The following is a 15,455-nucleotide window of genomic DNA, read 5'->3' as shown; positions in this document are numbered from 1 at the left end:
ATAATCCACTGAACGTAGACATATTTGATGACAGAAAGTCAGATAAAATAAGCTTTACAACCGATTTCTCATCATATTGACATACCCACAGTTTAACACATATACTTGATATTCAATGAAGGAACTAATCAGTTCTCTTAATTAAGTCTAAAAGTATTACTTTGAGCAAAATCAGATTAATCTAGAATTCTGACTTATTTTCATACTCCTTTACAACGTATAAAGCTCAGTTATCCTTAAACTCATTTTTCTCAGATAACTATACTGTTTCAAAAGAAACATGATGATTATATTACCAGATGTGTATTTTGAGGGTTCAGAAAACTTCAAAAGGGATGAAGGGAACATGATATTCTCCATTTAGTCAGTTTCCTGCAGGAACTTTTCACCTATAAGTAATAGTAAATAGGTAGTACTTACTATAAAGTAGTTTAAAAAAGAATAGGCAGTAGGTACTTTGTAGCAAATGTAAAAGTAGGTCATTAAACTGATATAATAACAGGAAGTAAATGGCATTTTATGTTTCTCAGAGTAAAGCGAACAATTTTTCAGTCATCATTCACTTTATTGAACTTGTTTATTCACATTAAATGAACTTAACTCTGTGACTCATGAGGTGATTTGAAGTGACTCAGTCAGCGAATTCCCATTGTTTAAACAGCTTTCAATGATCTATGTGTCTAAAATGACTGCTGCATATAGTATAACAGCATGATTCTGGTCCTCCTATCATCAGCTCCTTTCACTAATGACTCTAAATTTACTCCAGTGTAAAGCAACTGTTGAGCCCTTAGCACAGCAATCTTAATAATTAACACTTGAACAGCTGTTGCTTCAACCAAGTCTCTTTTTTCAACTTTACTCAACAGTGACACCTCAGTGAGGTATATGTGGACATCATATGCGGACACCACAAACCAGAAATAAGGTACCAGGAGACCAAGAGTGTAGCGCCGAAATGGGAAAATACAATGCAGTAAATGATCAAACTAACTGGCTATGCCAGGAAAAAATTCTGTTTTTACAGACTTTGGGACTTACATTCAACGACCATTTGAACGCTAGTGGCACAGATTCAACAACATTTCCTCAGACATTTTTCTTCATATTGACAGCATGACAGAGTTGCTACAGATTTGTGGGTTGGAAGTGAACCTGTCACTCCACCACAACTCAAAGCTCCCTACTGAACTGAGATGCAGTAACAAGTGAACAGAAATCGAGACTCATCACATCAGATAACATTTTTCTAGTCTCCTGCTGTCCAATGTTGGTGAGTCTGTGTAAATTAATGGGGGCACAAAGAAAGATCCAAGAATTAATTTCAGTAACCATGACTCCTTCAGTCAGCACCACTGCTCTTGGACTTAAACCCAGGGTTGGCCTTTTAAGGGTCTGACAAAATCAAACCATCGAATTCCATCCAACCATTTTCCTCAGCTTATATAGGACCAGGTCGCAGGGGGCAATAGCCTAAGCAGAGAAGGCCAGACCACTTCTCTCCCTAGTTCCCTTCTCGGGCTTGTCTGGAGCAACACCAAGGCGTTCCCAGGCCAGCCGAGAGATATAATCTCTCCTGGGTCTGCCTAGGGGCCTCCTCCCAGTGGGACATCACCCTATCTCTAAGAAAGTGGCCAGTCATCCTTCGCAGAAAGCTCATTTCCGCCGCTTGTATCCCTGATCTTGTTCTTTCCGTCACTACCCAGAGCTCATGGCCATTTGTGACGGCCGGGACACAGACCGACCGCTAAATTAAGAGCTTCGCGCTCTCTTTACCATGACGGACTGGTACAGGATTCGTGTCACTGCAGCCATAGCACCAATCGGTCTGTCGATCTCCCGCTCCCCTCTTACTTAAAGTTCCCCACTTCGGGCATCAACTCATCCCTGACACAGAGTAGGATCTGAGTATTCTAACCAGAGGGTGGAAAAAGGTGAAATTGCACCACCCAGAGGTTATTTTCCGTTATTACAATCATATATACCTAATAAATCATCTTTCTGACAATGTAGGCTACTTACTCAACCAAACAGAATATTATATATCTCATGATTCAGTAAAAGGACTAGATGTTATAGTCCCTGATATTGCATTGCTTTATATGGAGAGAATCTTGAGGGATGGCTTTTATGAGGAAAGGCAGCCCAGAAACTTTACCAGCAGCACACATCGTCAGTATTTTATCTCATAAAATAATTAAAGCTCATTAATCCTGGACATAGGGTCTTAATCTTTCTTTCCCCTCCTAAAGACGATCAGCCATCTTTATGTCTAAAGTCCTGCTACTCTGTGGGATTTTAGTATGCTCCAGTATGCACATCAGCAAACAGAAAAGTGGATGAGACTGAGTAAAATCCCAATTTGACTCATAATTGCACATTATGTCAAATATACCAGCCTGCTATTTGCATTTATATGGCAACTAAAGCCCTCAATCTCAGAGAACATATGCATAGAAGAGCAAGCATTTGGTCACAGACCATTGCTTTTCTTTGTGGCTGATATCATTTCTCAATCGCCTAAGCCCCATTCACACACCCCATGACAATATGCAAAGAATGTCCCTGGGCTAACACTGTATTGCTGCAGCTGAGCAATGCGAGAGGAAGGAGCACTCTGGCTGTTGGAGTTGTTATCAGACTCCATAAGCCTTTAAAAATGTGTAACGTATAAGTCATGGACACGAACAAAAGAGGTCTGCTTAATAAGGGTTCTGCATTACCGAAAAACATGCAAAAAAGAAGACATTAAACTAAAATTTTCCTCGAGATGGATGTTTAACCAATTTAAGATAAATAAGATTAATAGTAGCAGCTTTTTTTGGGTGCTTACTTGTAAAACTGGAGTCAGTCTACGTGCTTGACTGGATACTTTTGTGCCTCCAGCAAGAATGGAAGCAGGAACATTTCAGTGTCAAGCAGTTGCATTCCCCACTACACTGAGCAGGCAAAAACATTCAACAGACTGACTGAAGAGTCTGCCAAGAACAGGGAAGAATATTGACATGTGACCTGCTTGTAAAGAGAGGGTCAACTAGTGAACTGGAGCCTTGGGATTCTGCAAGGGACCAGCTGGCAGCTACATAAGGATGTGTGAGGAGCAAATAGCTTCCAGTGTGTATGAAGCTTAATGGTAATTAGTATCGAATCACATCAAAGAGATTAAAGCTGGAACATCTGAAGAGCATTTCAACCCAACCCAGATACTGTACCTTCAGTTAGCGAACGCAGTCATCTGTTCACACCTGATGCATTTGTTTACCTCCTGCGCACATGCGCTTGAAATACGTGTACATCATACGTTTGCCTTTGATGTATCAAAGACTTCTGGGCTATGATGTCAGTGCAAAGTTCGGTCAGCTGTAAGTAGCAGCAGGAGCACTGACTACAACAAATCCATGTTTTTCTGTATTTATTTGATTGATTATTTTTTATTATTTGGCGAAAGTAAGTACTAAATGCCCCTAAAGCAGCAAGGGTGGAGTGTTAGGTGCTACAAGCAGTGTTTAAGGTTGGCTGTACCTAACATTGTAGCCACTAACCCAGCAGAGGTTATCACTGACCTCTCTGCGGTTCACACTGAATACCATGTTCTCTCCCAAGTGTTTAGTAAGGATCGGGCCTTGCCGCTCCCGCCTCACCATCCCTATTACTTTTGTATAGGTCTTCTCCCTAGCGCTTCCTTTCCAAACAGTTGCTTGTACAGTTTCTCAAAGCCTGAGCACGGGGCTATGGAGCACTATATAACGGACTCACTTGCAGCAGGCATTATTCGGCAATCCACATCTCCCCTCGGGGCGGGATTCTTCTTTGTTGATAAGAAGGATAAAACCCTGCGCTCCTGCATTGATTTTCGGGGGTTAAATTAAAAACTGTTAAGAATAAGTGCTAGCTGATAGCATACGCCTTTGAGCTACAGCAGGTGCCACAATCTTTTCTAAACTCGACCTCCACAATGCCTATCATCTGGTCTGCCTTCGAGAAGGGGATAAATGGAAAACTGCTTTCAACACTCACCTGGGACACTTTAAGTACCTCGTTATGACGTTTGGCCTCACCAACCCCCCCAGCTGTGTTTCAAGCCTCTTAAAATATGTTTAATAATTGTTTGTTTATACCACACAGGTCTGCTGTTGAGGCTGAAACATTACATGTCTTATTTCACTTCAGCTACATGATGACAGCAAAAATGTTATGTGACGGCTGTGTGCAGGCAGGAGAAGGACCCAAAGTGCAGACTCCGGAGACAGAAAGTAACTCAAAACAGCTTTAATGCTGAACTCAAAAGGGTAACAAAAACTAAGACTACAAAATACACCTATGCAGCCAAAACACACAGCAAGATAAAGGTAGATCACAACAATGACAAACTGAAACACAGGGCTTAAATACATAGAGGGAGCAATCAGGGAATGGACAACAGGAGGGAAACACAGCTGCGGCAAATCAGAACTGACAAGACAAGGAAGCGTAACGTGAACACACTGAGATAAGACAGAGACCTTCAAAGTAAAACAGGAAACACATAACACAGACTGAACAAAGACACAGATTCACATGCAGGCACTACAACAGAGGGAACAGAGACGTGGGACCAGGGCAGACACAGACACTGACTGGACACGGGGATATAGCAGACAGGGGAGACAGCAACTAAGGATTACACAGAGACAAACCATAAGACAGAACTCTAACAAAAACCCAAAGACTAGAAATTATAAATAACATAATAAACTCAAAAACCCTGGGTCAACGACCCAGGCATCCTAACAAAAAAAGCCCATACATAAATGTAAAGAGCTCAGCCAAAGCTGTTCTGATCAGTTTTTAGTTTAATGTTAGTATCTTGGTCACATTTTTAATTTGTTTCTCATAAAATAAAATTATACTGGCACAAATTACGTTTTTCTATGTCTTGTCTGTTATGGTAACTCTGTCCATCACAAGCTGTTTAATTTTGTCATGTGACCTGGCGTAAATGGTAAATGGCCTGTATTTGTATAGCGCTTTGCTTAGTCCCTATGGACCCCAAAGCACTTTACACTACATTTCGTCATCCACCTATTCACACATACACTGGTGATGGCAAGCTACATTGTAGCCACAGCTGCCCTGGGGCGCACTGACAGAGGCGTAGAAAGCGATTGAAGTCCCCGCCCATCCACATCACAGCTAAGAGACAGTAAAAGGTCTCAATATTCAGCCTTATGTGAGTAAAAATGATCAGAGTGCTAAAATAGAGCTTTTCTCTATTTCCAAATAGTGAAAAAATTTTATTCATAAGGATATAAATCAAAATATGTTTGATCAGTATGAGAAAAGCAGTTTGAATAGTAGACATAGCTGTTGTAATGTCTGAGTGTTTGAGGGTGTGTGTGTGTATGAGTACATGTGCCAGCTTCAACCTTGGCAGTTTTGTGTGTTTTTGGAGAAATGCAGGAAGATAAGAACTGTGTCGCCAACTCATCATCCAAATAATCCTAAATCAGAAGAATAGCATAAGCGTTGCAATTCTTAAACACAGAGCGGTTTATATGTGGTTTTGCTGATGGTTAACACCGTTGCACAATCAGGGGGAACCGCAGCCCAAATTGTGAACCTATGAATAGATTTCAAATTCAAATTCAAATTTTATTTGTCACGTACACAGTCATACACAGTACGATATGCAGTGAAATGCTTACACAACTGCTCGTGACCTAAAGAAAAAAAGAAAAGGCTATGAATAAGATAGGAAATAAATATGAAAATTAAAAAGGGTAAATTTAACTAGGAAGGAATAAAATAAAATAAAATATAAAAATTTAAGTTAAAAATGAAATAACTGTACAACACAAATTAGAATGAAGGGTAAATTTAACTGGGAAAGAATAAGATAAAATATATAAGTTAAAGTTGAAAATAAAATAACTGTACAACAAAATACACAATACACAGTATAGAAGTATATAAGAATGTGTGAAGAAATATAAATATATATATATACAATAACAACAGCTGTACAAGTATTAAATGGAAATGAAGAAATATAATGTCCAGTGTTGTGCAATCCACATTTGTGTCTTGATTTAAGTGATGAAGTGAAAACAAAGTCCAGAATGTCCAGTGTGTGTGTAAGAACCATATGTGTGGGTCAGTACTGTGTGGTGGTGTGATTGAGAGACCGTATCGCCTGCGGGAAGAAGCTCCTCCTCAGTCTCTCTGTGTTGGTCTTCAGGGAGCGGAATCGCTTTCCTGACCTCAACAGAGAGAACAGTCCGTTGTTGGGATGGCTGAGGTCCTTCACGATCTTCCTGGCCTTGGTCCAGCACCGCCTGCTGGAATTTTTGGCTTTTCATCTGCTCATTTTTGCCGTGTTAGATGGTTAATTCAGAAGGATTTGATTAACATCATATTTCTGAATGCCCAGCTGCTTTCCTGTTGGGTGATTTTCATCAACTTGGAACACTGGGATAAGTGCTTTTTTAGATCCAGTTGTGCTTAAATGCTTATATTGTCAATAATTTTATGAACATATATATATTTTATTAGAAAGTGGGTCTGTTTGCCATACCTTTGTTATAGTGGTGGTGGAGATGCACGCACACATGCACAGTGACATTTTATGCCTGCTCCAGAACACAGTCAATACTCTGACCACAAGTTTGCATCATGGTGCTGATCCAGATCCAGAATCCTTATCTTATTGTTTATTCCTAGTGCTATAATAAAAAAGTAATAAAAACAAAAGAATAAAGTAATAAATTGTTGAGAAGCACTAATGCAGCAAAGTGTTCGCAGGTTGCCTCTGTGGTGGCCATCTTATTTTCCCTGCCTCGGTTGAAGCTCTTTTATAGGCCAGTCTGAATTGAGAAGGCGTGGCCTCAGATTATTTAAAACTGGCAGCTTCATAACATAAATATAACTTTGTATAAAATGTATTTATGATTAGTCAGTTTGTTTGACTATCCACTCTGTGCAAGGAAGAAAGGCTGTTAAATGTTTAAAGTGCAGAGATAGAATAATTTTACTGCTGTAAAATCAGCATTTTGTCATATTTGAAATAAAAATCTAATATAATGTGTTTCTTCACGTATTTTCTTTTAAAATACAGTCTGTCTTTTTGCATAATATTATATATATATATGATAATAATCCATAATTATGTGGATATACATATCAAATATCAGTTTTTAGTGATATATACATCTATAAATTCTTATTGTTTAGAATAAATCTGCAGCAAAAGTTATGATGGTAACAGTGGTACCCAGGGTAAGTAGTAAGCCACCTTTGTACACCTGAAAACCCATTCAAACCTCAAGTCTCCTCATTAATCCTTAAATCCTATTTCACAGTATAAGTCTGTCATATTCAACACAGACTTGAATTTTATTAAGGGGAAAACCGTGTGGCTCTAGTGCTTTTCATCTGTCTTACTGTTCAGTACGTGAAATCTAAACAGATTGTTCGAGGTGTTTTGTAATTAGTAATTTTGTATCATAATATACACAGTCATTTAAGAACTTTCAAAGGACACACATGATTTTTTTTAAAGCAATGTTTTAATAAATTAAATTAAATAAATGAAATGAAATGAAATGAAATGAAATGAAAAATATTTAATTAAAAAAGAAAAAGGAAAGAGAGAAAACCCCAACAATATGACGACCGGCTGGGTGTGAGGCGCATCAGACTACAAACTGTTAACTAGAGTTACGTGGAGGACGGATGTTTCTCTCTTTTTCCATTTATACTTAACTCCACCACAGTCCTGCATGTCTCCACAGTTTTAGTGTTCATGCCATGCTAGTTTGCCATGAACTCTAAAACTGTAGATACACGAGTACTGGGAGTTGCCCCAGTTGTCATGAATCCGTAGTGTCACGTACTTCACCACACTGATGTTAGATTCCTGTGAGACAAGAAAGATAAATAACAGTTAGTTGAACAAAACCAATGTGACTGTTAAAAAGGTGACAAGATGGTAAAATCAGAGATATGATCATTACTACAAGAGGATATAGGGGATAATCTACAATTATTATTTTCTAAAAAGTTGGTAAAAAAAAAAGTGTATGTGCATGTGAACAATGACACAGTGGACTCACGGCTATCTTAAATGTTTGAAGCGGCCCTCCCTTTGGGTCATATTGAAAGGTACCCAGATAAATGACTGGATCCTCAGCATGTTGATTTCCCTGAGACACAAAGAGATGCATATCAAGTTTTTCTATAACACACTGTAATGTATGCAGAAGTTCAATCGTGTGGTACTGAGGAATCTGTGACTTACAAATACTGAAAACTTCCTGGGCGCACTTGACACGGTCAGATATGGAGATAGCATCTGTGGTATGTGCCCCAGTGACACGTGGCTGATCGTGATGTATTGGGCCAGGCCAATTGAAATCTGTCCCTGGCTACCACCAAATGCCCAGCACTGACCTGGAAGCATTGGTGCCCGGCCCTAAAGAGGGGAACCAAAAGGAAAATAGAGTTGAGTAAAGGGCAAAGCAGTCGGGCTGTTATATCATGACATATTTTGCTTTGTGGAATACGTTTTTTTTACCTCAAGAAGGATTCTTGGGCTTCTGTATGGTCGCTGGTTGGGACAAATCAACGTGAAACCAAAGATTCGTAGCACCGGTTTATCAGGGGGATAGCTTTCTGACGTCTTATCGTAAATTATTCTAGCTCCTATAGATAAAAAACAGTGAGAAAGAAATTCCAAAACAACAACATATTTTCTTTGGACCTAACTGACAGTTTGAGTTTCTGACTTACCGAGTGACTCCAGGGCAAAGTTTGGCATCCTGTCTGCCACCGGAACTAGAAAGTCTATTTTCTCTTTCAGACTGGCCAGTTCACTTTGAAGCTCCTCGAGTTGTTTCCAAGCCTGCTTGGAGCTTGTAGTGAATATCTATAATTGCAAAAAGAATTTGTTTATGTTTAATGTAAACACCTTTACAATATTACTTTCTGTTCAGGATTGTTTTCCTTTTATTGTTCTTCTAAACTGCATAAGTACGCCATACCTTTGTCATGATGACAGAGGGGATGCCGGTGAAAACTGCCAGACTGAAGAGTAGACCTGGTGGATGAAGAGAAATCATGTGATAAGACGTTAATTCAAAAGAAAATCACATATTGCTACTGGAGAGGATGTAATGGTTTGTGGAAAGGGATCATTTACCAAAAGAGAAGACCAGAAAGATGAGGAGAAATGTCTTTCTTTTTGTTGAGCCACATCCAGGCTCCGCGTCACTTGTGCAAATTTTATGCTCCAAGTCATGTTCAAAGTGACGTTCTTCGCCGTTTCGGAAATGAAATCGACGCCTTTTGAAAACTCTGAATGAAATAAAACCAAATGAGAACAAAAGTCTGCTTGAGAACTGCTGACTGTTTAATGAAAGCATACATGACATGGGTGTATACACACGTTTGACAGCAAAAAAATATGCATACAAACACTTACCTATACAGTCTCTCCTTATAGGAGATGACTGGTTCGCCGGTGCTATTATAATAGCCATTAGACTGTAACCGACTGCTTCTTTTCAGCATAGCTGTGAAAGACAAATATGGAAAGAATTGTTTTTTTAAATACAAATATAGAACATATATTGTGCAACAAAATCTTACAGACCTTGTTGCCTTCTTTGGGAAATCATATTTTAAAGATTTGGTACTTACTTTCACCAAATAATCAGAATAATCAGTAAAGTCAGATAAACGGGATTCGTTGCAGTTAATGCTGTCCTATCGAGACTTCTTGCTGCTAAGTTAATCTTGCGAATTTTTGACGTCATACGAAATGCTTTGCTCTTTCCACCTTATGACGTACACGTGTTCCTAGCGCATGCGCACAGAAGGTAAACAACTCCGCTAACGGTAGGTACAATATCTGGGTTGGGTTGAAATGCTCTTCAAATGTTCCAGCTTTAATCTCTCTTATGTTGACGTGATTCGACACTACTTACCATTAAGCTGCGTACACACTGGAAGCTATTTGGTCCTCGCACATCGCTATGCAGCTGCCAGCCGGTCCCATGCGGATGTCCGAGGCTCCGGTTGCCTAGGTGACCGTTTGTTTACGAGCAGGAAAGAGGAAAAAAAGTTGGAATAAATTGCGATGAGCTGTGAAATCAATTTAGTGTCCTCTTTTTTCCATGCAGAACCCTTATGAGGCAGATCTCTTTTGTTTGTGTCCATGATTTATATAGTCTGATAACAACTCCAACAACCAGAGTGCTCATACCTCTCGCATTGCTCAACTGCAGCAATACAGTGGTTTGCATATTGTCATGAGTGTGTGAATGGGGCTCAGGCGAGTGAGAATTGATATCAGCCACTAAGAAATGCTTGCTCTTCTATGCATATGTTCTCTGAGGGTTTTAGTTGCCCTGTAAATGCAAATAGCAGGCTGGTATATTTGACATAATGTGCAATTATGAGTCACATTGGAATTTTACTCTCAGTCTCATCCACTTTTCTGTTTGCAGCGTATGATGTGCAGCAGACATGCTCATAAAATCCCACAGAGTAGGAGGACTTTAGACATAAAGTATGTTGTTCGTCTTTAGGAGAAGAAAAAAGATTAAGATTTTTCAGGATTAATGAGCTTTAATTACTTTATGAGATATATAATATTTTATTTGGTTGAGTAAGCAACCTACATTGTCAGAAAGATAAATTGTTAGGTCTATATGATTGTAATAAAGGAAAATAGCCGCTGGTAGTGCAATTGTACCTTTTTCTCTTTATTCACAAAGGCTGTTGATTTGGTTGGAATACTCAGATCTGTGGCTGCTGACATGCCTCAGTGTGAGTGCACTCTTAGCACTCTGTGTTTGTCAAACACCAATTAATTATTTATATTTATTTTTTGCAACTTCCTTTTATTAAATCATACATTTCATAAGTCAGACATTCTCTGAGATTAGTGGCTCCAGTATATTGCTCTGACCAACCAAACACAGCAAGATCAGACTGTGAACAAGCTCTGAGCGAGGCCTGTTATCAGAATCACCGTTCCGTTTCTGATTCATTATACTGGTTAACTGAAACATATTTATTTTTCTTTATTTTTTTATTTAACATGCCAGTATTGAGCAATTGAGCATGCCTAACTCTCATTAAAACCAAATATAAGTTATGCTAACTGGTACATATTCATGTTTAATATGTTTTGTTATATTTTGATTTGTTTTTAAAAAAAAATATGATTTATGAAATGCTGAACAGGTCACTTCAAGTATGTGTCATATTTGTGTGACACTGTTGAGCGAATGTGATTAAATAATAATGATATCTTGATTAAAGTATGATGTAAGCCCAGTGTGCAGGGCTGTTATATGCCTAATGGGGAAGGTGGTGACATATTATTAATTGTTATGTTCATATCAAGGTTTTAGCTGTTAATTTAATTATAATCTCAGCTGTGGGTTAAGGTTTATCTGGGAAATTCTGTAAGAGGTTGAAAATGGATATACACTTAAACAATGTTTTGTTTTGTTTTTGTGTACCACACAGGTCTGCTGTTGAGACGGAAACATTACATGCCTTATTACACTCGTGCCACATGGTGGCAGCAAAAACTCGCCAGTTGCACAGTGAGCAGCAAGTGCCTGCTGAACAAAGATAAAAACTCACTAACAGTGTCTATTTACATGAATCAACATTTCTTAGACAGCATTTTGATATGAAACAGTAGAGGTAAACATAAGTATTACTAACAACACTATTAAAGGTTGGATTGTGTTTAGTTTATACAACAAGTGAAACTATTTCTAAATAGAGACATTATAAAGTTTAACAAGAATTAAATTTTTTTAAAATTCATTTCTTTTGCTCCTTTTAGAAAAATCTATTTCCAGTGGATACACTAGTATAAATGCCTTCTGTGGGCTGTAGCAGCGTTGTTTGCATGTTTCTTTTGTTATTTTCTCACTACAGGGAGTGCAGAATTATTAGGCAAGTTGTATTTTTGAGGAATAAGTTTATTATTGAACAACAACCATGTTCTCAATGAACCCAAAAAACTCATTGATATCAAAGCTGAATGTTTTTGGAAGTAGTTTGTAGTTTGTTTGTAGTTTTAGCTATTTTAGGGGGATATCTGTGTGCAGGTGACTATTACTGTGCATAATTATTAGGCAACTTAACAAAAAAACAAATATATACCCATTTCAATTATTTATTTTTACCAGTGAAACCAATATAACATCTCCACATTCACAAATATACATTTCTGACATTCAAAAACAAAACAAAAACAAATCAGCGACCAATATAGCCACCTTTCTTTGCAAGGACACTCAAAAGCCTGCCATCCATGGATTCTGTCAGTGTTTTGATCTGTTCACCATCAACATTGCGTGCAGCAGCAACCACAGCCTCCCAGACACTGTTCAGAGAGGTGTACTGTTTTCCCTCCTTGTAAATCTCACATTTGATGATGGACCACAGGTTCTCAATGGGGTTCAGATCAGGTGAACAAGGAGGCCATGTCATTAGTTTTTCTTCTTTTATACCCTTTCTTGCCAGCCACGCTGTGGAGTACTTGGACGCGTGTGATGCAGCATTGTCCTGCATGGAAATCATGTTTTTCTTGAACGATGCAGACTTCTTCCTGTACCACTGCTTGAAGAAGGTGTCTTCCAGAAACTGGCAGGAGGACTGGGAGTTGAGCTTGACGCCATCCTCAACCCGAAAAGGCCCCACAAGCTCATCTTTGATGATACCAGCCCAAACCAGTACTCCACCTCCACCTTGCTGGCGTCTGAGTCGGACTGGAGCTCTGCCCTTTACCATCCAGCCACGGGCCCATCCATCTGGCCCATCAAGACTCACTCTCATTTCATCAGTCCATAAAACCTTAGAAAAACCAGTCTTGAGATATTTCTTGGCCCAGTCTTGACGTTTCAGCTTGTGTGTCTTGTTCAGTGGTGGTCGTCTTTCAGCCTTTCTTACCTTGGCCATGTCTCTGAGTATTGCACACCTTGTGCTTTTGGGCACTCCAGTGATGTTGCAGCTCTGAAATATGGCCAAACTGGTGGCAAGTGGCATCTTGGCAGCTGCACGCTTGACTTTTCTCAGTTCATGGGCAGTTATTTTGCGCCTTGGTTTTTCCACACGCTTCTTGCGACCCTGTTGACTATTTTGAATGAAACGCTTGATTGTTCAATGGTCACGCTTCAGAAGCTTTGCAATTTTGAGACTGCTGCATCCCTCTGCAAGATATCTCACTATTTTTGACTTTTCTGAGCCTGTCAAGTCCTTCTTTTGACCCATTTTGCCAAAGGAAAGGAAGTTGCCTAATAATTATACACACCTGATATAGGGTGTTGATGTCATTAGACCACACCCCTTCTCATTACAGAGATGCACATCACCTAATATGCTTAATTGGTAGTAGGCTTTCGAGCCTATACAGCTTGGAGTAAGACAACATGCATGAAGAGGATGATGTGGACAAAATACTCATTTGCCTAATAATTCTGCACTCCCTGTATATGCTGCAACTTCTCAGTGGTTACCCAGCATGGCCCCTGCAGCGTTGGTGGCTGTTCCTTATACTGCCTCCTCCTGGTCCCGGCGCAGTACTGCAAGAGAAGGAGAATCCGGTTGTTCAGTGATGACGCGACGAATCCTACTTCCGGGTCTAAAGTAGTCTGCGTTTAATATGGCTTTTGTGTTGTTAACATGTTTAATGTTATGTATTTTCTTCTATTTGATCTCAAAAAGCTCCTAAAACAGTCAGTGATCACTGTTGACCTCCCTCGGCTTTTATTACCGCTAATCATTTATTTAAGCTCAGTTTTTAAAACCTTAGGATGTAACTACAGCCCAGCCCATGCAGCAGTATATGAATGACTAACCTCGTATTGTGGATGGATTATCTCAGTTGTTCTCCTGGCTGAAGTTTGGTCCTTTTACAGCATCCTGCCATGCGATTACATTTGTTCCTGACCACCGAGAACACTCACGTTAACTTTTATCGAGTGGAAAAAAAGTTAGCTTGTTTATATTATGCTAACATAGCTGTGTCGCTAGCGGTCACGTAGCACATCATTATATACCAGCTAGCCCAACTTCAGTAACCCTACAAACGTCACTGCTGTTTAGTTTTCTGTCTTCATTTATGCTGGAAGTGATAACAGAGCTGTACGTTTTAATTTGTTTCCAAAACCCAGCAGTCAGGACATGCTATATTGTATTTAGATAGAAGCTAGCGAGCTAACTTCATGCTAACTTCTAACTCCGTTAAATGTCATAAATTCCGTTTTCATGGATGCCTGGATGTTAAACTCAATTGTTACACCTGGTAGAGCAGAACGCTGATCATTTTATTAAAGAAGAAAGACTTTAGACAGTTTTTCAACTCTCAGTAATGCCACAGTGATCGTTTGATATATGGACCTGCAGCGGAGTTTAGACCCAGACACGGCTAGTGACGTCAGACTGAACAACCGGATTATAAAATACTCCCCAGCTTTACCAGCCCAGCTTCTTCTGGTATTGCCCTCCACCCTGAACCCTCCAGCTTCAACTCTCACCATGCTGTTGAGCCACAGCCACATCCCACAGCCGCGGGTGATATTCACATTTTACTTTTAATTAAAATCACAGATGTTTTAAAATTACTTTTCAAACTCTTGTCAAATGTCCTTGCTCTACTGGATGTCATGAGTATGATGGATTTCCTTACTGCTCTGAAGATCTGCCTCAGAGACAGGAAACCAAATAACTAAACTGATTACAGTGTGCCTGTGTCAGGGTGTTTTAAAGGGTGAAATGGGTCATGTTTGAATTTTAGGCGTGATTTTAAAGGCCTCTGAAAAATAATTGTTCTAGTAAAGTCAGAATTGCACTGTAGATGCAAGGATAACTGGCATGTAATATCTGCAATATGCACAGTATTCCATTGTTTTTTAGGTGCAATGCAATGCAAACCCTGGTGCCAACATTTCTGTGGTTTGAGTTTTAGTTAAAAAGAAAAAAAAAGTTCTCCTTAGGTTTTGAAGATGTCTTGATTTTCAGGACTTTCCAGCACATTATAGATGAAAATGTAATAGCACAAAGAAACACAGACAGAGAGGGAGAAATCAGATTTGAACGTAGCACTGCAGGGCATGTGTTGACAACTCCTTCAGTTATCTCAAGAACATCAGTAGCGATGGTTGTGTTGCCTTTAGGGCTCAGGCTAGTACTTGTAACACTAGCACCCTGACAGGCCAACATAGTTTTCTCACCTCCACCTCGGTTTGATTGACAGTAGAGGAGTTATCTTCTCTTGTCAGTTCGATGGGTTGAAAATGATTTCTTCAGTTTCCAACATGTTACCCTTAGAGCTGCAGGGGCTCTCTCAATTCCACCTTTTTATTTTTGTTTTTAACACCTTCCTTGAGACAAAGGGTGAGAGAAGAAAAATGGATGTTATACCTCTGACTGGCTCAAATGGGGTCGGACAA

The 15,455-nt window shown here is 39.4% G+C and overlaps 1 protein-coding gene across 2 annotated transcripts; it reads right to left on the bottom strand.

Moving 5' to 3' along the window:
- Nucleotides 1-7,586: 7,586 nt before the first annotated feature.
- On the bottom strand, nt 7,587-10,062 carry LOC146583595 (SUN domain-containing protein 2-like). 2 transcript variants are annotated; one of them, XM_085281034.1, is made up of 9 exons: nt 9,963-10,062; nt 9,458-9,548; nt 9,176-9,330; nt 9,018-9,073; nt 8,767-8,902; nt 8,552-8,679; nt 8,276-8,449; nt 8,091-8,180; nt 7,587-7,894 (listed from the first exon to the last, which is right to left on the bottom strand). In XM_085281034.1, exons 2-9 carry the CDS (start codon nt 9,544-9,546, stop codon nt 7,772-7,774), a joined length of 951 nt encoding a protein of 316 aa, XP_085137160.1. In that variant the 5' UTR covers nt 9,547-9,548; nt 9,963-10,062; the 3' UTR covers nt 7,587-7,771. The 2 variants fall into 2 exon arrangements, with proteins under 2 accessions (XP_085137160.1, XP_085137151.1); XM_085281025.1 differs by lacking the exon at nt 9,963-10,062 and adding an exon at nt 9,676-9,786.
- Between the last annotated feature and the right edge of the window lie 5,393 nt (nt 10,063-15,455).

Source organism: Mchenga conophoros, linkage group LG1 (assembly GCF_057382185.1).
Source record: "Mchenga conophoros isolate Kocher_MC1m ecotype Shallow Benthic linkage group LG1, M_conophoros_male_GT1.1, whole genome shotgun sequence".
In the NCBI taxonomy this organism is placed as follows: domain Eukaryota; kingdom Metazoa; phylum Chordata; class Actinopteri; order Cichliformes; family Cichlidae; genus Mchenga; species Mchenga conophoros.
Note: the sequence above shows the minus strand (reverse complement) of the source record. Positions and strands in the feature narration are given on the sequence as shown.